A 25,735-nucleotide genomic window follows, 5' to 3' on the forward strand; every position below is an offset into this window, starting at 1 on the left:
AATCTTCTCTGCCTGTGTTTTTATTTGATTGTTGTGTTCTAAAACGGAAATATTAGTCTATATTTATTTAAAACAACAAATATTACCTCTCTGACTGCAGTACTGTACTATCTTTCTGATGGAACTATGTATACAAAAGTATTAAAAATTATATCAAAACTACCTTTAGGTTACATGAATAAGCTGTATTATGACATGTAAATATTGCCTAAATGACATGATATTGTTGTTTACACTTGGTTTCATCCCCTCTTCAAACTGTCTGATTTTATAGTTGCAAATATTCCAAAATCCAAACGATTACAAAATGTAAACCTTTTCATGTCCCAAGCAGTTTGGATAAAGGGTTTTCTACCTGTAATACAATATGTTATTTTCTAAGAAAGTTTAAAGTGATTGTAAAGTTTAATGAATTAGTGCCCGGTAACTAAAAGTAATCTTACAAACAGTGGCACTTTAATTAATTAAACTGTATAATGACGCTTAGATTTTAAAATATTTACCTTTGCGTTATAGTATCAATCCTCCACCCTCAGCTCCTGCTTTCTTTAGCAGACCGATGACGAATCCGGCTTCCTCCAATCGTTGTGTGACCCCATTGGTATCCAGCTCATGAGGCACGCAACGATTTGAGGAAGACAGATTCGTCATCGATATGCTAATGTAAGCAGGAGCTGCGGGCAGAGGATCAGCGTTATGTTTACCATAACGCAAAGGTAAGTATTTTAAAAAATAAGCGTCATTGTAAAGTTTAATGAATGAAAGTGCCCCTGTTTTTAAGATTATTTTTAGTTGCCGGGCACTTATTCATTAAACTTTAAAATTACTTTAATTTCAGAATTTCCATGCCTTTTACCATTTGATTCGAAAACTCTTAACACACAAACTCACATTGTCTAAAGCACAATAAACTCTTACCTGCGGATCTCCAAGGTCAGCATGCCATATTCATTAAGGATTTTGTATTTCCCAGGCGGGGAAGTTCTTAAATCAATTGGCACCCCATTCTTATACCTAGATATGAACAGAAATTATTTTACTACTGAAAAGTGAATCATGTCATTTCTACATATCAAATGAGTTACAGTATGTTTACACTTTTGTGAACATTTCAGGTTAAATATGTTTACAGTTTATTGCATTATATACTAAGGCTAGAATACAGCTTTCTGTGAGCACAATCCTCTTTAAAAAGGTACATTGCAATTGGCTCATCTCCAATTCAGGAAAATAAAATGAAGCTTTAATGAACGTGTATATTTAGTCGATGGATGTCAAATTAGAGAGGATAGATTCCTAATGTAAATTGCCATAGCTACATGGATTATTCAAATAGAAGAAGCGTGGGGATTTCTACACACCTAAGGCTCCATTTTCTAAAAATCACCAGGTTCACAAGAAATGCTTATTTCCGTCTCTCCAGTCTCATCAAGTGCCCACTGGCTGAAATATTATAAAAAAGTGGGCTTCCCCTCACTATACAGACAAGTGGTAATGTGCCTTCTATAGGAAAATACAGGACACATTGGGGCCTATCTATCAAGCTCCGAATGGAGCTTGATGCCCCGTGTGCAGACTCGCCAGAAACAGCAGTTATGAAGCAGCGGTCACAAAGACCGCTGCTCCATAACCTGTCCGCCTGCTCTGAGCAGGCGGACAGACATCGTCGGAAATGAACCCCATCGAGTACGATCGGGTTGATTGACACCCCCCTGCTGATGGCCCATTGGCCGCGAGTCTGCAGGGGGCGGCGTTGCACCAGCAGCTCTTGTGCAATGCTGTTGTTTTTTTTGGAAAGCCCAAAAATAATGTAAAAAACTGCTCGTAAGTATTTTCTGATGGACAGCAATACCCTGTAGAAGTCACTTAAAGGAACTGTAAGCACTCTGAGATTGTAATATAAAATGATTTATTATGCATAGAAGAACAACTTTGCAGTATACTTTCATTATTTATTTGCCCCTTTTTCTGTAATTCAAGCCTAAAAACTGTGGATTTTCCTGTCCTGAAAACTGGTAGAGGAAGACAGGCTTCACAAACCTAACCTAATTTGAGGTTTGATATTGTATTTTTTCAGCTGATGCCCAACAATGGAGATTTTGTCAAAACAATACAATGGGGTATGCCATGTTATCTTTAGGCTCAAGTCTGGATTGGCTCCTCCAAATAAGGGAAGTAGTGGGTGGAGTTTGAACATTGAAAAACAACTGCAGCAAACAAGGTGTTAACATGTTCGAACCACTTTCAGACTCCGCTGGTATGGCTGCAGATATATGCCTCTTGTCATTGGCTTACTTGATGTGTTCAGCTAGCTCCCAGTAGTGCATTGCTGCTCCTTCAACAAAGGATACAAACAAAAAGCTAAATTTATAATAGAAGCAAATTGGAAAGTTGATTAAAATTGCATGCTCTATCTGAATCATGACAGAAAAAAATGTGGGTTTATTGTCCCCTTTAAGTCTGGAAACTTTATGATTTCAAACACAGGAGGCAGTCGCCATCAGTACTGAATAAATTAGATGACAGAATTTGCTTTCGCTTTTGCAGCACATACTGCCCAACCATAATCACACAGTCACTGGTTAGAAGATCTTCACGTTTTTTCCTTCCCTCAGCTGCAGGTTTCCAGGAATTGCCCAGCTCTCACCAGACACACAGTGACTCCGCCCAACCCCATACATGAGACACCGGCAACCCTGTCCCTCATATCCCAGCTCCGCCCACCAAACACAATTGGGACACTACCAACAAGTCCACATCACCATCCTGCCCCGAAAACCCTCTGGGAAATATTGAGAGGTTTTGTAACAATGGTTTATAAACACACTTGAAAAGCCTAAGAAACATATGTTTAACCAAATGTTCCTGTTATGTAATTTATATACATTATATATATAACTTATTCAAATGACAGCTTCTCTACTTAAAGTGAATGTAAATTTTGATGCTAAAGTGCCCGGTTTTTAAAACTTTGATTAAAAGCAGGGGCACTTTAATTCATCAAAATTTTCATTTCACTCCTGTTGTGAAAAAAACTTACCTTTTAATCTTCACAGCAGCTCCACTCCCGCTTCCTCCACCCGTTTCAAAGCCTCTTCCTGGGTCTAAAATGAGGCATCCGGCTTCCTCCAATCACAGCAGTGAATCAGACACTGAATCAATCCTCGGGTGGTAGCTGTGATTGGAGGATGACCTATCAATCATTTCTGACATCAGAAATGGCTTGTGAGACCGGAGGAAGCTGGAGCTGCTGTGAAGATTAAAAGGTAAGTTTTTTTCACAACAGGAGTGAAATGTAAATTTTGATGAATTAAAGTGCCCCTGTTTTTAATCAAAGTTTTAAAAAAACGGGCACTTTAGCATCAAAATTTACATTCACTTTAATTCTAATGGTTTAGTCACGAGCGCCCAAACGTGCATACAAAGTTTCACACAGAACCTCAGGTGGATTGAAAAGATTGTCTTTGTACAATATGAGATGTAATGTTAATTGTGCTCGAGTGTAATTGATACTCAAATTAAACCGTAAGCATCTCTGTGCTTACATTACAAGCTGAAATGGGGTTTTTCCCACTTGAGCACAAATATTGTTTGTGCACAAATGATTAGCAAGTAAAGCATATTTATTTACCATAGTTACATTTCCACAAACCTACCAGTTTCACATTAAACAAATACAAATTTCTCTTAAGGATTCAGCAAATAAACCCGTAATAACAGTGATTGGAACAGCTCAATCATTTTGGCTGATTGGATCACCAATAGGATTAAATCAGCCAATAGGATTTTTCCTACCTTACTTCCGATTGGCTGATCTTCAAGGGGTTAGTGTTAGGTTTTTTTAAGGGGGTATTGGGTGGGTTTTAGAGTAGGGTTTTTTTGGGTGGGTGGTGGGTTTTAATGTTGGGGGGGATTTGTAATTTTTTTTACAGGTAAAAGAGCTGATTACTTTGGGGCAATGCCCCGCAAAATGCCCTTTTAATGGCTATTTGTAATTTAGTGTAGGGTAGGGCTTTTTTATTTTGGGGGGCTTTTTTATTTTCTTAGGGGGATTAGATTAGGTGTAATTAGTTTAAAAATATTGTAATTTGTTTATTATTTTCTGTACTTTAGTGGGGGGGTTTTGTACTTTAGCTAATTTTATTTAATTGTATTTAATTGTATTTAGTTTAGGGAATTAATTTAATTATAGTGTAGTGTTAGGTGTTAGTGTAACTTAGGTTAGGTTTTATTTTACAGGTAAATTTGTCTTTATTTTAGCTAGGTAGTTTATTAAATAGTTAATAACTATTTAATAACTATTCTACCTAGTTAAAATAAATACAAACTTGCCTGTAAAATAAAAATAAACCCTAAGCTAGCTACAATGTAACTATTAGTTATATTGTAGCTATCTTAGGGTTTATTTTACAGGTAAGTATTTAGTTTTAAATAGGAATACTTTAGTTAATTATAGTAATTTTATTTAGATTTATTTAAATTATATTTAAATTAGGGGCGGTTAGGGTTAGACTTAGATTTAGGGGTTAATAACTTTAGTATAGTGGCGGCGACGTTGGGGGCGGCAGATTAGGGGTTAATAAATGTAGGTAGGTGTCGGCGATGTTAGGGACGGCAGATTAGGGGTTAATAATATTTAACTAATGTTTGCGAGGCGGGAGTGCGGCGGTTTAGGGGTTAATATATTTATTATAGTGGTGGCGATGTCTGGTTCGGCAGATAAGGGGTTACATTTTTTATTTTAGTGTTTGCGATGCGGGAGGGCCTCGGTTTAGGGGTTAATAGGTAGTTTATAGGTGTTAGTGTTCTTTTTAGCACTTTAGTTAAGAGTTTTATGCTACGGCGTTGTAGTGTAAATCTCTTAACTACTGACTTTAAAATGCGGTACCAGTCTTGACAGGAGAGGGTCTATCGCTCACTTTTTGTTAGACTCGTAATACCGGTGCTATGCAAGTCCCATTGAAAAAAGAGGATACGCAATTTACGTAAGTGGATTTGCGGTATTTCCAAGTCTTGCCAAAAAAGTGAGCGGTACACCTGTACCTGCAAGACTCGTAATACCAGCGGGCGTTAAAAAGCAGCATTGGGACCGGCCAACACTGCTGTTTAAGCCTAATGCACAACTCGTAATCTAGCCGATTGTGATTACGCCTGTGGGGTTATTTATGAGAGAACACTGATTGGCTAAAATGCCAGTCTATCAATAGAAATTAAATAAGGGGCAGTCTGCAGAGGCTTAGAAACAAGGTTATCACAGAGGTAAAAAGTATATTAATATAACAGTGTTGGTTATGCAAAATTGGGGAATGGGTGATAAAGGGATTATCTATCTTTTTAAACAATAACAATTCTGGAGTAGACTGTCCCTTTAAGCACAAAGTATAAGGTCCTGTTTGCTATGTTGTGATTGCAGAGAAAAATTGTGTTATGATTTTGATATAGCTTAATATTCAAATTTCAGAACTGACCAAAAGCAAAAAACTATAAAACAGATATCAATATATAGCTATAATGAATCTAGACAATTTTAGATTATTTGTTTCTGAAACATCTCAAAATAGTGTGGAAAATCTAATCTATTGCCTAAAATAATCAGAGTTTCTTAAACATCTGCACTTTTTTCTTATAGTTTCATTTGTTCATTAGTGGTATCACGTTTTTATTAGTCAAGATATTGGGGCCGAATTATCAATGTGCAGGCGGACATGATCCGCTATAGCATACGCTGTCGGCATTTATCATTGCACAAGCATGTCACTAAAAATGCTTGTGCAATGCCGCCCCCTGCACATTCGCAGCCCAGGGGGTGTCAATCAACCGTATGTCAATCAATTGTATGTGATCGGGCGGATTGCTGTGGCGGACAAGTTAAGGAGCAGCGGTCTTAAGACCACTGCTTCTTTACTCCTGTTTCCGGTGAGGCTGAAGGCTCGTACAGAAAAACACCTGCATGCAGCTCCATACGTAGCTTGATAAATCGGCCCCATTGTTCTTTCATCTTGGATTTTTTTGAGTTTAATATAAATTTACTTGTTATTTTATATATTGATAATTTTGCTTTCAAAAGTCAAGTTCTTATTCTAGTTTATATTCTTTATTTAGCTTTAGACACCTACAACTAATAATTTACCAATAGCACCATCTTGTGGCCAGTGCAGTGTCTGCAGTAGACATTCAGAAAAAGCATTTAGAATACATTTAATACCTAGTTACTTTGGTGAGTTTATAAAAATAATAATTAACTACATCAAATGTATTAAGAATTTTCTGTAGTAAATCCCCCTCCTCAAAACTTTGTAATGTACTTTCATTATTTATTTGCCTGTCTTACCACCTCTCATCTCTGAGGGAGCTCATTTATGTTTGCTTCTAATTGGAACATTTACTATATTTCAAGGGGTATGTCCCTGGACTACAAAACAATGCACTTTTCGCTAACAAAATTAAACTTTTAAATGATTTGGCAATGTAGTGCCTAATTGCGTATATATATATATATATATATATATATATATATATATATATATATGTGTGTGTGTTTGTGTGTATGTATGCATATAAATATATATATATATATATATATATATATATATATATATATATGAGGAAGAAAGGGGGGTCACCAGCGCTAAAACTACTATAGAAGAAATAGCTAGTAAGTTACAGATTGCATGAAAAAGATCGTTCAGTATTTAAAGATGTAATGCTTTTATGAGACTGCACTAACTTGGTTGATAAGAAGTGCACCAAAACTTATATATATAGATAAGTATAAAAACTGAGCGTGCAGCCTAAAGTGTGAGTCAGTGTACCCGTGTCACTGAATAAAATGTGGGTCGAAAGAGAATATTCTCAAAAGTAAATAGGCGCACTGCTATACAATTATGAATAATGTAGTATTAATATACTGTATGGTGTATACAAAAAACAAAGTTCAAAACCAATCAGTTGGTACAGGTTAGTTCTTTCCCAGTAAAGTTCTGTTATAGGGTAAGTGATAGCGCTTACCAGAGCCAACCTCAATCCTATGAGGTAAGTGATCCGCAATGGAGTATAGATGATCCCTTTGGAACTGTGTGCTCTCGTGGAAATCTTTTGGTATCTGTTGCTCCTTGCCAATGAAGATCCTGGACTCTCTTATGAAAGCAAGAATGATTCTTTGGTTCTCTCTATGGTATTTGTTGAAGTCCTGCTGGTTTTTAGAGGAACTTGTTGGTGCAATGGCAATCTTGGACTCTCAATGGATTCCTTCTTCTTTCAGAAGCTTGGATGTCCAATATTCTCATAGATGAATAGAAAAAGAGAAAAACAACATAGAGTAGTACTGCAAAAAGATTAAAGCAGAAACTAAATGTATGTCCTGGTGTAAAGTAAGTATATTGCGCTTACCAGAGCAAACCTCAATCCTATGAGGTAAGTGATCAGCAAGATGTTAGAGATGGTGTTTTGGATGTTTCAAGAAATTCCTGGTCTTTTTTCATCAGAGGGAATGGCAATCCTGGACTCTCTTGTTAGAGTGGGAATGGTCCTTTAGTTCACTCTTTGTTGGTTTTAAACACAAGTGTGTCTTGAGTGACTTCTATCCAAATGGAATCCTGGGCTCTCTGAGTATTTATTCTCTCTTTTGGTATTGGGATGTCACTTGTCCTCATGAGAGATTAGTTATAAAATACAAGAAGTAGAGACAGAGACATAGTGTAATACCGTAAAATATGAGAAGCTATTTATTACAGATGAATAATAAATAATTAAAAAATGCTTACATTAAAAACATTTTAAACTTGGTATGTGGTTAAAAAAAATAGCAGCATGGAAAAACCCTGAAAGTCACTCTATGTTCAGGGAAGTGCTGCAATTGAATTTGTTATAGAACAGCAAAGAATGGTTGTTCAGCTGTAATAGCAAGGTGCTAATAAAGTGACAGAGTTAAGCAGTTATAGCTAAATCTGTGAAAAACAACAATGGTAACCGGTAATAAGTTTTGGATTATCCTGTAATTGACATAAATGTGTAATCCACAAGAATGAAGTACAAGGATACCATGTAATTTCAAGTACTGTACCGGTAGTTGGTGAAGGAAATAAGGTATAGATAAGTATCGATGCCGATTCTAGCAGGACCTGTCAGTTCCTCTAAAAACCAGCAGGACTTCAACAAATACCATAGAGAGAACCAAAGAATCATTCTTGCTTTCATAAGAGAGTCCAGGATCTTCATTGGCAAGGAGCAACAGATACCAAAAGATTTCCACGAGAGCACACAGTTCCAAAGGGATCATCTATACTCCATTGCGGATCACTTACCTCATAGGATTGAGGTTGGCTCTGGTAAGCGCTATCACTTACCCTATAACAGAACTTTACTGGGAAAGAACTAACCTGTACCAACTGATTGGTTTTGAACTTTGTTTTTTGTATACACCATACAGTATATTAATACTACATTATTCATAATTGTATAGCAGTGCGCCTATTTACTTTTGAGAATATTCTCTTTCGACCCACATATATATATATATATATATATATATATATATATATACTGTATATATATATATATATATATATATATGTATATTAGGACTTGTTATATTTTCTTTTACTATATTTTGATATTACTTAAAAACTGTAAATCTGCCTAGGCGACCATTAAATGAGATTGTGCCTTTGTTACCAGGCTTTTATATGGGACGCGCCTCCGTATAATTTCAAACTGATAGTACCCATTACCACCTGGAATTACAGAAGATTAGATCTAACAAGTAACCCTACAGTTTGACAAGGAGGAAAAAAAAAGAGAGGGTAGTAGACAACTGTCCCTTCTGTTTTCCCAGAATCCTGCTTAAGACCGTATTCCTGTTGCAAAGCTTACCCAAAATACTATCAGTATCTGCTGTAAAGCTTACCAAAGGGTCTTGCCAATGTTTTCAGTAGATATCAAGTCTAAATATATGTATATACAATACAGGTATATACTATATGTGTATATATATATATATATATATATATATATATATATTAATATATACACACACACTTGTGTATGTATTTATATGTGTATTTATGTGTTTACAGACATATATACACATATAAATGCATATGTATACATGTATAGACATATATAGAAGTGCATTGGAGCCCTTTGCAGTCAAGTAGCTGAAAACATGTAAAAACATATTTATGCAATATTCATATTTAATAAAGTGTTTGCATATTTACTGTAAATATTTCACATTCCAATGTTCTCTACATCGGGAAATATGTTCTAAGTATTTATAAATAGATATTCCTTTGTATATCTGTATATATCTATACCTCGTGCAAAAACGTTTTACTTTCAACTTGTAATACGCACGCTACCTGACGCAAGCAAAAAGCTCACTTCTAGTGGAGTTAACGGAGGAGAGGGAGCAATAATCTAGCATATTGTCAGCAGGGATTTTGAGTGATTACAATCCCAAATTACATCTGTGGATAAAAGACCTCAGGCCCAAAAAAGGTTTTCACAGACAGCACAAAAACGTACTATTTATTTTTAAAGGGACATGCAACACAATATTTTTATTATTCCGATAAAGGATATCATTTTTATAAAGTATCCATTTTCTTCCATTATTAAATTTACTTTGTTCTGTTATTACCCTTTGTTGAAAAACAGGCAGGAAGGCTCTGCAGCGTGCTCGTGTCTGGAGCACTGTATTACTGCAGTTTTGCAAGAATACTTTTAACAAAGTTATTTATTTTAAAAAGTATTAGATGACAGTAGAATTTGCTGCCATGTAGTGTTCCAGACATGTGCAAACAACCTACCTAGGTATGATCTTCTAAAAAGAATACCATGAGACTAAAGCATATTTGATAATAGAGGTAAAGTGGAAACTTTTTCTAAAATTGAATGCTCTGTCTGAATCATGAAATAAACATTTTGGGTTTCCTGTTCCTTTAAGTTCTTAATATCTGCAATGAAATGTAAACAAATATGTTAGATACAATGACTATTTCACAGATTTAGATAATACATTTGAGGTGTTTTGATTGATCTCTTTATATAATTTGTAATGATAGTAATAAGTGAAATGTGCACAATTAACGTGTTATGTTCCAAAATCTTATTGATAATTGTTTAGGACAGTTTAAGGCTTTTTTATAGGGGCACGATGGGCATAGTGGGCATGTGTGTTTGATGGGTTATTTATGTCTATAGTACAGCAGAAGCCCTTATTATACCTGTTTAAACGTTAATTGATTGAGTGGAAACTTTTTTATGATTTATGTGATTTTGATCTAGAATCAAGAAGACAAATTAATATCTTATAGAATAAAGTGGCCTGCACTGCTTGACAATATTGGAATTTAATCATTAACACTGTTTCATGTCAAAGCAAAAACTTGTGAGATTTACTCCACTGAAACAATGGAGCTGCTTCAATTTCACCAGAACTTTACATTATCACTGTACAGAATCAGGGTTTACTAAGCAGGATAACAGCATTAAACAAAAAAATCTCCAAAAATGACACATCATCATCTTTAAAACAATATACTACTGTACTCTAATGTTATTTTTTTAAGGTATACCATGAATTTCACAACCTCCCTGAACAGTGACACAAGATCACGAAACAGGGTACTTAAGAAGGAATTTCATATCTATTGAAATGTGAATAATAACTAAATAAGGCATTTTTAGAACATGTTTACCATAAGAACGTGTTTACCAACATGTTTTTTTGATGTTGCGGTTGTGATTTTTGTATGCTTATGTTTCTAGCAGTGTTTCATTTCCTGTCTGAGATATCATGTCTTTGGCCACATAATACAATCAAATACGTAAATTACAGCCCACTAACCAAGGGTAATCAATTAATGTAGACCTTTGTTTAATAAGTTCATCCAATATGGCATTGCTGGCTATGTTAAGGGTTTTTGACCATGTGCAGAATCAAAGTTCCCTTTAAATACATCTTGAATACAAACAAAACTGTATTGGGCCATTTTTTCAATGATCGGACCATAAGTTATCAGTGCATAAGGTCACTTTCTCTTAGAGGGGTATGTTCTTTCTTGTTTGTACTATTGGCTGCACTGTACTACCAATTAGAAACTGCATTTGGAGGTTCTTCTTAAACACCAGTATTTGTGGTGTGGCAATGGTAAGTGGATATGTTAGTAGTGATATACACAGGCACAAGTGGCTTAAAAAGTAAAAGTTTATCTAATGAACATGGGCATTCAGGGGTCAAGTCTTACAAAGAAAGTGTGGGAAGTCACTAAGACTTCCACCCCCCTCACAATTAATATTTTTTTATATATATATATACACACACTGTATTTATATGTATGTAATCTATACACTTTGATTAATGAAAGCAAACTAAAACCAATGAAGAGCTGAATGGTTGCCTTTGGGTCTGAGACTCCAAAACTGTCACACCCACTTAAGGTGCAATAATCCTATTTATGCTGAGGGGAGCTAAATAACCCAGAGCAAGCCACCCAGAATTCTAAGCACCATGTGTCCCACACAGTGCAGGGTGCACAAAGCAGGACCTCTGACAGGCTTGTATTTAGTGTATTGTAGGAAGTGTTACTGCCCATTACTAGAGGATCTCACTAACCCTCTCACCAGACTGTGCTACATCAGTGTTTACTGAAGGGTTTATGTTCTCTGTCCTGGGGGAACTTAGTTCCTCCTGCAATAATAGTGCAAGAACTCTGTTCCCATGTGTTCCTGCTGCACTTGACCCCTGGGCATAATGCTGAATTTGGTATAAGTTTAAAGTGTGAAGAACAAACATATTTCTTCTGCTTTCAGATATTGGCATTCTACAATCAAGTTGCATTCTGCTGCAGTTACCACCTCTGCCCAGCAGGTGGCTACCAAAACGAGTAACTAACTAGTAGTTATTGAGCTGACTGCATGGTGCTCACTAGCTTCAAGTTCTTCCCTTCCACCATTTACTTTCTATTAGGTCCTGTTTCTTGTTGTCTCAGATCTTACAATTTGCAGTCAAAGATTATGGAGGTAGATGGCTAAAGTGAAATTGTATTAATATAACGTCTCATCAGAGGGGGGAAGATTAACCTGCAAAAGACAATCTATCCATTAATTTTACAAATCATATGATTATATATGGAAAAGTGTGCAAGGTTACCATTATTGCAAGCTGCAAAGTGTTTTGGCACAGGGAGATCTTTATTTCTGTCTGAGTCATGCTTCTCAATTGACCATATGTGTTCACGTATACGGTCGCGTAGCGGTCTTTCAGACTCACCTATATACTGTTTGCCACAGCGGCATTGTGTTTACCGAAAATTCATAAATCTCTGACCAACCCACCCGGTAGGCCCATTATATCGGGAATAGGGTCTCTCACATCCAATCTTTCTGAGTATCTAGATTTCTTCCTTCAAAAATATGTTAGGTCGCTTGCTTCTTATTTAAAAGACTCTACTGATGTCTTAAGGCTTATAGAGAACATCCCGTGGCAGGAAGATTTTCTTCTGGTCACGTGCGATGTCACATCTTTGTACACCTGCATTAAACATGCAGATGGCCTAAGATCTATAAAATATTTTTTAGACAAAGACATTATGATGAAAAATGAACAAAGAGAGTTCCTATTGGAATCTATCAAATTCATTCTAAGACATAATTTTTTCAATTACAACAATCAATTTTATAACCAAGAAAGAGGCACGGCTATGGGCACCAGGTTTGCTCCAAGTTATGCAAATTTATTTATGGGACATTGGGAAGAGTCATTTCTTACCAATAATGCATTTGGAGCAAACCTGGTGTCATATAGTCGCTACATAGATGACATTCTCATTATTTGGAGAGGTGATGAACATTTATTAGATGAATTTATACTTTTAATGAATAATAATGAACTAAATCTTAAATTTACACACGAAAAAAGTAAGTCAAAAATTAGTTTTTTAGACTTAGAATTATTCACTGATAATCATAAGATCTTATCCAAAACACACTTCAAAAGTGTAGATGCTAACAGCTATATTCATCACACCAGTTGCCACCACCCGAGGTGGATAGAAAATATCCCAAAGGGTCAGTTTGTACGTGTTAAGAAAAATTGTTCTAACATGTTAGATTTTGATAACCAGTCTGAAAAACTCACCCAAAAATTTATAGAAAGAGGCTATGAAAAGAGTAAAATTGAAAAAATACGAAGAGAGGTTAGAGATGTTAATAGGCAAGAATTAGTTCATAGAAGTACAATTTCTCAGAATAGGAAATTACAAAAAAATGAGGACAAATCTTTTATTCCATTCATCACTAGTTATTGCAGTAATAAACATTTAGTTGAAAAGATCTTGAATCAACATTGGAGTATTCTTAAGAACGATGAACATCTTAGCACTATACTACCTGCTAAACCTCAAATAGTATATAAAAGGGCACGGAATTTAAAAACTATTTTAGCCCCTACTGAAAATAAAAATAAAAAAAGAACTAAAGGTAACAAAGGTCAGCAGCAGATTGATCTAACAGGTAAAAAAATTAAACGTTTTTTTTCCTTGCTTAACCTGCATATCATGTAAACACTCCAGAAAAGAAAAGGAGTTTACTTCTAATGTCACTAAAAAGTCCTATAAAATCAAAGACACCATTAGATGCTCCGACAGATATGTAATCTATTTAATACAATGCCGCTGTGGCAAACAGTATATAGGTGAGTCTGAAAGACCGCTACGCGACCGTATACGTGAACACATATGGTCAATTGAGAAGCATGACTCAGACAGAAATAAAGATCTCCCTGTGCCAAAACACTTTGCAGCTTGCAATAATGGTAACCTTGCACACTTTTCCTATATGGGAATTGAAAAAATAAAGCACAATTGGAGAGGTAGTAATATTCAGTCTGAACTTATTAAAAAAGAAACCAAATGGATTTTTGATTTAAAAACTTTAAACCCTAATGGTTTAAATATTGATTTTGATATAGGCTGCTACCTTAGAGACTAATCCATGTTTGTTTCACTGTTAATCCCCCATTTGTTTTTTTCTTCATCCCCCATAGGCCTTTTTCACACATTAACTGTTTAAGGCATTTTGTTCCTCTATCCCCCATGAGCTGTCTTCACATATTAATTATTCAAGATATTTCATTTTTTAGATTTTTAAATTTTTAAATTTCTTATTAGATTTTTTATAAGAATTTTTTTTTGATTTTTTATTAATGCTTTTTATCTAAATAATAAGTTCTGTATATCATTCAAGTAAGCATAGAGTTCTAAGGCTAATTAATGTTCTCTGCTACAAGTCAGTATTTTTGCACAAAGAAGGAAAATGTATTCCTTTTTTTTCTAATTCTTTCTTGGCCTCAGAAAGGAAGGTTGAAATAACCATATAGATTATTTATTATATATTTAGTCATTATTTTTATAACCTTGCTTACTAGGATAGCAATTACTTAAAATATGACATAAAGTAACAAACTAATTGTGTTATTTGTAGCAAAAGTGCTGCTATTATTTTATCTTGCATCTGTACTGACACGCCTATTAGTAACTGTTAACCAATGAGTATCAGCCTATACAGGTTTAAAAGTCTCTGCCAGACACTCTTCTGGAGCTTGACAAAGGCCCTGATCGGGCTGAAACGCGTTGCTCCTCCCACTACACGCCAATTGACGCTGCACTACGTTCACAGACCGGCATCTGTGTTTGTTCCAAACTTGAGCGGGACCGCAAAAAGGAAAATCTTCACCGCTTTCAAAACTTATCTGGCTCTGCTGCAGCCCACCCAAAGGATTTCATCGCCACTGCAGAAACCAAGACATGGTGTAAGTAAAAGTGAACACCTTAATTTTGGTTTTCTGCCTCTGTTTTATCTGAATCAATTTCTCGTTCCAGCACCACTCTGCCGAATCTAACTTCAGCTGTGGATGTCGACTATCTTCGTTGTGATTTCCACCGGCTGGATTTACCACAGGGCTCAATTTGTCCTCTTTTCCTACTAAACGAATTTGTTTTGTTATTCATCTATTTATTTGATGCTACACTTATTTAGTTTGTTTTTAGTTTGTTTTTGGTTTATTTAGACAGGGGTTTTTACTTTTGTGTATTCAATTTTGTGTATTCAATTTTTAGTTTTCACTCACCTTAGTCATTTGTACTGTAATTTCTTGTGCAAATATATATTGCAAATATTTGTTACATTTTTTAATCCATTTCCCCGCTGATCAGCTTTTAAACATTGTATCAAATAAATATATTTTTTTATATTGTTATCCAATCTGAGGCCAAGTTTTTACTTTGTGCACCTTGACTTATAACAGAGCATATTTCTTTATTATTAGTTTTAGCCGCAATCTGCAGCGCCAAGGTATTTAAAAGCCCCTTTTCTCTCTTTTGAGGAAGAGGCTGTTTAAATTATTTTTTTTGGCTCACACATGTGCATTGCTATTTCTTCAACAAAGCATATCTACTGAATTAAGCAAATTAGATAATACAAGTAAATTGGAATGTTGTTTAAAATTGTAGTCTCTACTTGAATTATGGGTTTAGTGTCCCTTTAATATAACTGTTTTCTGTGCAAAACTGGGGAATGGGTAATAAAGGGATTATCTGTCTTTTAAAACAATGACATTTTTTGAGTTGACTGTCCCTTTAAGTCCTGTATATACTGACTGCATGAGTGTACAACAAGAGTTTTTCCTGGATTTGCTTAGATTAGTAATGAGATTTGCACTTTGTTTAGAGGAAGTAGGTACCATGTATTTGGTTTCAAAGTAAGATGATTTCTGCATGCTCCGCTTTCCAAATTTCTTGATATTTAAAATGTTACAAATATACCTGTTAACTTCACATTTTTTTTACTTCCTTTCAACAGGGGTTCATAAAATGATTGGTATTTCTAATTCTGACAAGGAACCATGAGGAAAAACAGGTTATACAATTCTTTGCACTAGTCATTTCATATTTATACCTTTAAATGTTAATGGGGTGAAATTTTGTAATTGTTAACAGTTAACCCTTAAATGTAATTTGAGATGTACTCCAGATTGTGCATTTTCACACCTTAGGCTAGATTACAAGTGGCACACTATCTTTTGCGTGCAAGCAAAGTGCCCATACTCGGCTGCTGGTACCGGAGAAGAAATCATATATCATGCAAAGATAGTTCATTGACAATGCCGGAAACAATCTATAAATGCTTGTAAGTACCCACAATCCCCCAGTGCCTTTCATCTGCCTAGGGGCAGATTTATTCAAGAGGATTTTAATCTTCACAGTATTTACTAAAAATGTCAGGTCGTATATATCTTTTAGTTGCGTCAAATTAATATCTTCTAGGTACTGCCCTACCTACACTTGTTTATTTGTTATTCGCAACACCAGAAGTGAGTCTGGCTTCTTGTTGATGCCAGTGACGTTCACAACTTCAAAGATGATGAGTTTAAAAACCTATTTTGGATTCAGTTTGTGACAAGATTACACTATTTGAAGATATTATAACTTTGAAAATAAGAATACTATAATGTGCATTAGGGCAATTTAAAGACTTAAAGGCAAATAAAACCTAAATGTTATCCTTTATTATTCAGACAGATCACACAATTTTAAACAACTTTCTTATTTACCTCTACTATCGTTCTCTGGGTGTCCTATGTTTAAGGAGGAGCAATGCACTACTGGGAGCTAGCTGAACAGATCTAGTGAGCCAATGACAAGAGGCATATATGTGCAGCCACTAATCAGCAGATAGCTTCCAATAGTGCATGTCTGCTTAGGTATACTTTTCAACAAAAGATACAGAAGGAACAATGCAAATTATCCAATATATGTGAATTGGAAAGTTGTTTAAAATTGCAATTTCCGGGGGCGGAGCCAACTGCCAAGCAGCAAGAGCTCCGGCTCTTAATATTGTTGTAGGGGGCTTATTGTTAACTTTTCTAAAGCCTAAAAAACCTGCTAAGGTCTCCTGCAAACTCACTTTAGAGATTAAATATTTTTGGGCTTGGTGGTAGAAGAAGGGAACTTTACTTCGATTTACATGTCTTGAGACTGCCACAAGGTCACAGTGATCAGATACAAATTCTGAAACGAACAAAAGATGTGAAGAGTGGCTCCTGGACTACCGCAATCTCTCCCATAAAACTGATAGCACTTACAGAAAGAAAGAAAATAGAAAAAGGGAAAGAAACATGACGCTTGTAGCCAACGAAGACAACTTTTACAATACGTGCAGTCCCTGCTCGTAAATCTATCATGGCGGATGGAGGAAAACTTTAATGAATGCATAGCGCTCTTGAAGCCAGCTACACACAATCCTGCTGATAGATATATACTATCGGCTGAGAGGTTAGTGGTGCCGGAGCAAACCTCCAAGTCGGCACATACTCTACCTGTCTCAAGAACAGTTCATGAGGCTCACACCCTGGACAGGTCCCGACAGCGTAAAGCTGATTACCCAGAAATTACAGGACCTCAGGAACTACTAGTCCCGAAGCATTACTCTACCTGTCACATAAATAGCTTACTTGACAGCGTGGGTCCCTTGCTGCCAGCCGGACTTTCAGAACTCTCTCTTATGGATGCTAGAACTTTACCTAGGATGACATTAAGCCGCCACACTCATCTCCGCTCTTTGTTACACGTGGCTGGAATACAGTTGCATGCATACGCCTGGAGGCATTGCTTTCTGAACGGCCATGAGTGCCGACTTATACGTTTCCCCACTACATTTGTGACCAGGCGCTTAGGGATCGGTTAAATAATTTGTCACTCTCACACATGGCCCCTGCGGGCATAGCTGTGTATGATATACATACCCCTAGTGTACCTCCTCATGACGACTCATTAGTCAGAAATGTATATGCTTTGGGGAACAAATTAACTTACATAGCCGATGCGTGGCAGACATATATACCCAATTTACACTATGCCCCGATCTGGAACATTTGTCTTCACGGTGCTTCATCTCAGGATGGGAGACTACTGATTGTTTAAAAGGCTTAACCTATCCTGTGACTCAGACATTAACTTATGTAAGGCAGCCCTTCATTATGTCGTTGGGTGTGCGTTAGTATTAGATTGTAATTGCTCACAACTCTTCAGACACTGAAGTACAATTATCCATCTACCACAGTTGTCAGCAGATTTTCCCAATGATAGCCTAAATGATGGTTCTTTAGAGAACCTAAGAATATGGCCGTAAACCACTTCAAAGTGAATTAACTGAATGTGTCTGCCTGTTTCTCTACACTTTACCCTGCTCAGCTCTCAATACTCTCGCTGTTTTAACCCTTCTACACGGACTGTGAGAGAACATAGAGCACACTCCCCCAGGATTCAGAGACCCTATGATGCTATATGTTTGCCTCTTCTGCTGCCCCACATATTACCCAGCAGCTTTTTTCATGTACTCTGCTCAAGTTTTCATTGCCTCCAGTTGAGGGACTGTTACATAAGCCAGCTAGATTTTGCTTAGTGATGGGGATAGAGAAACAGGCAGGTCCACAATTATCAGACTGTGCAGTTTATTAAGGCAAATGTTTTACCCATAGTTTTTATTTCTCTGCTTACACTCTCTGTAGCTGTTGTAGCCATTTCAGTTGTAAGATTCACTTGTCACTATGTATGTTTCCTGAATTGAGGTTTACGCATATATTTGGTCAGCAGAGCACCTAATGTTCAGCCATTGTTTCTCTCTCTTGTACACCTTATTTAATGTGTTGATTTAGTTTGTATATTTGCTTAAGGTGAAAGTTGTCAATAACTAATGTTTTGTACTTAACTTTTCATATTAATGTTTTTATCTAGCTGCTAAAATAGGTGTCAGTATTCCAAACTCTAACATTTACTTTCAAGTGTAGAGAGGCTCTTCCCCCTTGCCTATGCTAATATATATCCTCCTATTCCCTAGGCTCACATTCAAGAATTTATATATACTATTTCATACTTGGGCTGACATTTCATCCGTGTCTATTGGGCATTGTGAGAAAGTATATACTAGTTTTTTTTTCTGTTATAATTACACGACATCAGTTACTATGACACACTGTTTATACAGATATTTGAGCATCCACTTGATAATGATTTATCTTAGTCACACACCACACCCTACATGATTATGGTTATACATATTCACACTCATTTGGGCCCAAGAGCCTACTAGCCTTCCCCACATACTTCTACTACTCCACAATAGTCCTCTCTTTTGCGCCTAGGCACTTATAATACACATAGAAAACTGTTTTTCCAAGAGATTCATGTGTATGGGTGTATATATGCATATATACATATAGTTTATTCATATATATGAGTGTATATATGCATATATACATATAGTTTCTTCATTGTTATGCTCCTAGTAGGCTCGCACCAACGCCCCCTTACATTGCAGGAGTAGTTTGCTTACTACATATTAGTACTAGGCTCCACAAGGAGAGCACATATTTTTATACTTGAATCTTGTTGGGGCTCCTAGATGTTTCATAGACTCTCTGTCTAACCTATGTGTTTACATTAAACTCCACTTCACATCATATATTTTTGTGCTCCCCCATTTACTATGCTGTAGTTTCTGTGCTACTACATAGAGTTAGTTGTCAGCCTCACATATGCTATAACAAAAGAGTACATGAGTACACTAGAGTAACCTTCTGAGCCATAATTTCCACTTTTCCTCTCAATCTATAATAAGGCCCAAGATATTTACACACCTGGACTCAGCACTGATCAGCATATTCTCCGTAAGATACGCAAACTGCAACTAGAAGTACATGCCGCCCTCCTCCCCCTCCCTACTTCTCTACTAACTGCTGGGCCCCTCTCCTTCCTTTCCTGCCAGTACTGGTTGCCTGCGGGTCATACCCCTTTTCCTTTTTCCCACATCGTCTACAGCTGACATTTCCCCAGGAGAGAGGCTCACCCAACATAACTTATGGCTCCGCCCCCCACCCTCACCTTTAGCTACTGTCCACCCTTGCTTTAGGTGGACAAATAAGCGGTATTTATCCGCAGTTGATATCTTTCTGTCATAAGTTGCTCTGAGCTTCTATCTACAAAGAAAATGAGGCACTTTACCCTCCATTTACGTACATCCAGTAGGAGCAACTTGTTATGACTCCATATAATTTGTAAATTATTAGATAATAAATACACTTATCTCATAATTAACATATCACTCTATAAGAAGTATAAGTTTTTTGGGTTGTTTAAATTCTATCACTTTCTTATGCGTTTATATAGGAAACAAAAGGAAAAAAGAGGTAATGCTTGATTATATGTATTTGATTTTGTACTTGCATACAATGTCCTTTACATTCATTATGTTCTTTTGTTGAGATACACATATAATATTTGAATTACGATTTCTTTATTATCTTCTATGTTAAGGTTTCATTGTCCAATGGATAAACAATGTCTTGTATGCAAAATTTCCCAAATTGACACAAAATGGAAATTATGTTCATGTCCTTTCTTTTTCTTGTATTGCCTCAATAAAAATCTTTGATTTAAAAAAAAATTAAAAAAAAAAAATTGCAATTTCCTTCTAAATCATGGATGTTTTAATGTTTACTTTACTGTCCCTTTAAGTTACTGACAAACCATGCAGGCCTGTCAATTTAGAAACTAAAAAAAAAGAGGTTATTTTCTGTGGAGAAGACAGTGTCAGTGTCTGAGTTATGATTTGTGAGTGTACCTTTACATGAGACCTGAGCAAACAGCTTAAAGAGACACTGAATCCATTTTTTTTTTCTTTTGTGATTCAGATAGAGAATGCCATTTTAAGCAACTTTCTAATTTACTCCTATTATCCCTTTTAATTCGTTCTCTTGCTATCTTTATTTTAAAAAGAAGGCATCTAAGCTAATTTTTGGTTCAGTTCTCCGGACAGCATTTTTTTTTATTTGTGGGTGAATTTATCCACCAATCAGCAAGAACAACCCTGGTTGTTTACCAAAAATGGGTCAACATCTAAACTTACATTCTTGCTTTTCAAATAAAGATACCAAGAGAATGAAGAAAATTTGATGATAGGAGTAAATTAGAAAGTTGCTTAAAATTGCATGCTCTATCTGAATCACAAAAGAAAAAAATTGGGTTCAGTGTCCCTTTAATAAACATCGACCTTAGTATACTATCTCAATTTCTCTTAGTAAATTTAGCTTTGTAAAACAATTGCTTGTATAGTCTGTGAATGACAGCTCAAGTTTTGAAGGATCTCAGTCAGGAAGAGATTTTGACAACAAACATTAGCATAGGGTTAATTGAATTATTTTGTGTGCTTTTGATGCTATTTGTACTATTTTCTTGACATAAAGTGTCAGTTTGATGTTAGTTTTGAAGATCAGTGACAAATGACAGCTATTCTAAGACATTTTTGTCTACATATCATTTGTTTTTGTTTTTTAAATGTCCCTATGTATTTTATAGATATGGAGGAACAGAAGGCAGTTGTGTGCTTTACTATAACTCAGTAGAACAATTGCTGTACTAAACAGCTAGCAATGCCATTGGCACCCACGAATAGGGTTGCACACTAGTAATACTGATCTCAAACATAATCAGGGTGGAATATCCATTAATCATCCTTTGTTTTGTAAAGTTGCTGACAGTGACTATTATATTTATAAGCCTCATTTACATTCTGCTGCAGAATAATTAATTAAGGTGACACCTTTAAATATAAAATTGTTTACAAATATTTCTGAAGTACTTGCCAACAAAGTAAAGACTAGTACTGAATTTGGGATAAAGGTTATGAACATAAAATAAAATATACTACTGTATATATTATGCGCACAAAACGAACACCTCTTGTTCTTCTGTCTTATGCATAATGTATGATAGAGGCCATACTTTCTAAATGTTCACTTGCCATCTGCCCTGATCTTTTTTAGACAGTCACAGATTTTGGCCCCCAGGCCAATGGTCATGATCATGGTCAGTAATAAATGTGCAGGAAATGTCCCACTTTGTTAAATTTTGCCATTAGGTACAGGATTGGTGTGGATGTCAGACATGAGGTCTTTGTTGGTCATATGTATATATTTGTTTACATATTTTGACATCTATGTCTCCCACAGCTTACACCAAGAGTAAATAAGCCCAGCACACTGGCCAAGTGTTCTACTCCTGTGGGTGGCGCTTGAACAGACTGAGCACTGTGGAGATGAATAATAGAACTGGAAGTGATATTACCAAAGTAGTAGACCATTAGTTTACATATTAGATACAATAATATAATATTTAATATTTTTGGTTATGTTGTGTGCAATTTACAGTGGGCCTTTTGGTGTGGAGCTATGAAAATAATTTGTGGGTTTGGTCAATACTCCTTACTTGAGTGCTCAGCTGCAAAGTGTCCCTTTGATTTATTTATTAATTTTCAAATGGTGCTATATGTAAAATCTTTCTAAGCTCCCCGCTTCATTATAATATAATTCTGTATTATTTTATACAATTGATTCCCTAAATTCTCCGGCGGTAATACTGGCACAGAATGATTACAGTCATTCCAAAACAAGGCAGGTTGTTTGAAAAGAGCACTTTAATCTGGCATTATATTGTAGTAGCAAGTATGTATATAGGTTGGAAAATCAGAGGTATATAACTTTTTTTAATAATGCACCCACTTTCAAATAGTTTCAATTATAAGACAGTTTGGAAAGATGAGTAATACTCCATGCTGAAGTTTGTAGGTTTTTGGTCAAACACATATTAATACAAAGTTTAAAGGGACAATAAATACAGTGAGGTTGTAATTCTAGTAGCTCATTAATAACTGTCACTAACAGGCCTCAGCATTAGAGATATGATACAATAACAGTCTTTTAATAGCCTAGGAAAAATTATGTTATATACTTTATGAATAAAAAAGTTTGCAAGTATTTCTTTTATATTTAAATAACAAATATAACTTTAATTTATTTATGTATATAATTCAAAAGCTACTCTTTGCTTTGAACACATCATTTTATCTAGTATTTCCTTTCTACCTCACCCCAAGCAAATTTAGTGGCAACTGAATTGATTATCATTTAGATCATGCGGCAAATTAAGAGGTCAAATCAAGGTAACCTATATAGAATTATAGAAGGCTAATAACACTTAAAGGGATAGTCTACTTGATTTTCTTTATTCTTTAAAAATATAGATAACACCTTTACCACTCATTCCCCAGCTTTGCACAGCCAACCTCTAAATCTCTGCCTGCTTCTAAGTCCCTGCAGGCCACCGCTTATCTCAGTGCATTTTATTAACTGTTCACAGCCAGACAGTGATAGTTCATGTGTGCCATATAGATAAACTTGTGCACACTCCCATATAGATAACATTGTGCACAAATCAGCCAATAGAAAATATTAAAATCAGCCAATAGGAATGATAGGGTACCCCCTATATAAAAGGGGTTCTTTGCATTCACTATTCAGTGTGCGGCTGGAGACCGCATGAAGAGGAGCTCCCTGTCACTGATCTGAAGAGGGGTACCAACGTCACCCACCACCACTGCTGCCACAGGATGAAGTTAGAAGAGGGATCTGCGATGAAGATGGATGAAAATGGAGCACCGCCTGGATGAAGATGGAGCGCTGTCCATAATCATCGGTGAGAACCAACCTTGGGGTTAGTGTTATTTTTTTTTGGGGGGGTGAGTTTTATAGATTAGGGTTTTTATTTTTTTGGGCAGCAAAAGAGCTAGATGCCATTGCAAGTGCAATGCCCATTCAAATGCCATTTTCAGGGCAATGGGTAATTTAGTTTATTTTAGTTAGTTTTTTTTTTATTTTTTGGGGTGGGATGGAGTGGGGGTTATAATCTTAGAGGGGTTGTGGGGGTTTAAGTAAATGAGCTGATCGCTTTAGAATAGGATTACGTTTTATATTTTTGGTAATTTTATTTTTATTTTCTGTAATGTTGATTTATTTATTTTTGTAATGTTATTTTTTTTTATTTTTTGTAATGTTAGGTTTTTTTATTTGTGTAATCTTAGGTTTTTATTTTTAAAGTTAAGATTAGGTTTTTATTTATTTTTACAGGTAAGTTGTTTTTTTTAAGGTAGTTAGGATTTTTTAGTTAATTTAGGGGTATTTCATTTGAGTTAAGTTAGAGGGAGTTAGGTTAAGGGTTTAGATGTTAGTTTATAACTTTGCGTTGTGGTGGGATGGCGGTTTAGGGATTAATATTTTATTTAGGTACCTTGCAATGTGAGGGGATGAGGTTTAGGTTTAATAGTTTAACTTAGTGTTTGCGATGTGGGGGGATTGCGGTTTAGGGGTTAATATTTTATTTAGGTACTTTGTGATGTGGGGGGATGGCAGTTTAGGGGTTATTAGGCTAGGGGCTTAAGGTAGGGTGTTTTGTTTACTTTTTTTCTTCATTTACTTCTATGAGGAATGCGAAAATTCGAGGTCATTTGCACAAGTAGGGTGTTAGTTTTTTTCCACTTTTTTGTCTCCATTGATTTCTATAGGGGAATACATGCACGTGAAAACTCCGTTTAGGATATTTGCGCTTTTCGGGTTACCACTAGATTTTTTTTTAAACTTGTAATACAAATGGCTTAACTACAGCGATGTTTTTGCTAACTCAAAAAAAATATTTACCGCAGCAGTTGTAATCTAGTCCAAAGTGTTCTAATAATTTGCTTCAGTTGGTAAATTGCTAAACGCAGTAGTGATGGATTTCTAGTTAAATGGGTGTGTGTAAACTGTCATATTAGTATTTAGTTAATGCATACCTGTATTTCTTGTTATTTAATTACCATGATAGTCTAAATAAATATTATGAAAGAATATGAATTATCATGTGAAATTTTAAGAATATTTCTCATATATTACTTTGTGAAACACTTTGGCCAAGTTTTCATCACTATTGTTAACTGTCTAAACTGGTGATAACCAGTTTCATCTCCATTGAGGTCTATAGACGATTTATGTAACCACTAGTTTACACAGCAATGGAAACTAGGCCTTTGTTTTTTTTATCAAGATATTAGATATCCACTTTTATCTATAAATAAAGAGAAATTCTGTAATATGCAAGCTATTATTTTTACCAATCCCAAAAATTATATACTTAGGACTGGAGGCGGTACTGGATAAAATAGCCATAGTATATTTTATATAATATATATATATATATATATATATATATATATATATATATACAGATATGGTCTGCACACTTTCAAAGATTCTTCAGAGCTAGTCAGAAATTTTCAATTTCAATATTTCAATATTTCACAAATGACTCCTTTCTTTCTTTTCAGAGACATTTATTGTCCAATGTTTCGGCCCTAATTTGGGCCTTTATCAAAAAGATGTACCAATACATATTTTTCTCAGAGAAAACATGCAAGGTATAAATAGGTATGCCCCAGAGGTTTAAATACCTACCTATCCCTTGCATATTTTCTCTGAAAAAATATGTATTGGTACATCTTTTTAGTTCACCAAGGATAATTAGGATGTGGGTTTAATGTAAATAGTAATTTACATACGTTTGTTGCACTATAGATTTATTTTTATTGCATCTTGTCTTTTCTAGTAAGAAAAATGAAGGAAGCAATTACAGAAAGTTTATCTGATGAAGTAAAAATATTTGCAGTATATATTGTCTTCCACTAGATGGCAGGGATGTAATGCACCTGGAATATGGGTGTGGTTTAATTAACCTGTAAGGTATAAATGTTTGCACATTGTGTTTGTATGTTACCTTGTATGTTACCTTGACAAAGGTCCAAATTATGGCCG

At 35.5% G+C, this 25,735-nt stretch overlaps 1 protein-coding gene across 1 annotated transcript in view; it reads right to left on the reverse strand.

Moving 5' to 3' along the window:
- Window positions 1-25,735, reverse strand: part of MYOM3 (myomesin 3) — a 209,580-nt gene that overhangs the window by 135,274 nt on the left and 48,571 nt on the right. The window contains exon 5 of the mRNA XM_053707175.1: window positions 919-1,014. Within this exon, the coding sequence (XP_053563150.1) occupies window positions 919-1,014 (96 nt within the window). The remainder of the gene's footprint in view (window positions 1-918; window positions 1,015-25,735) is intronic.

This window comes from Bombina bombina, chromosome 3 (assembly GCF_027579735.1).
Source record: "Bombina bombina isolate aBomBom1 chromosome 3, aBomBom1.pri, whole genome shotgun sequence".
In the NCBI taxonomy this organism is placed as follows: Eukaryota; Metazoa; Chordata; class Amphibia; order Anura; family Bombinatoridae; genus Bombina; species Bombina bombina.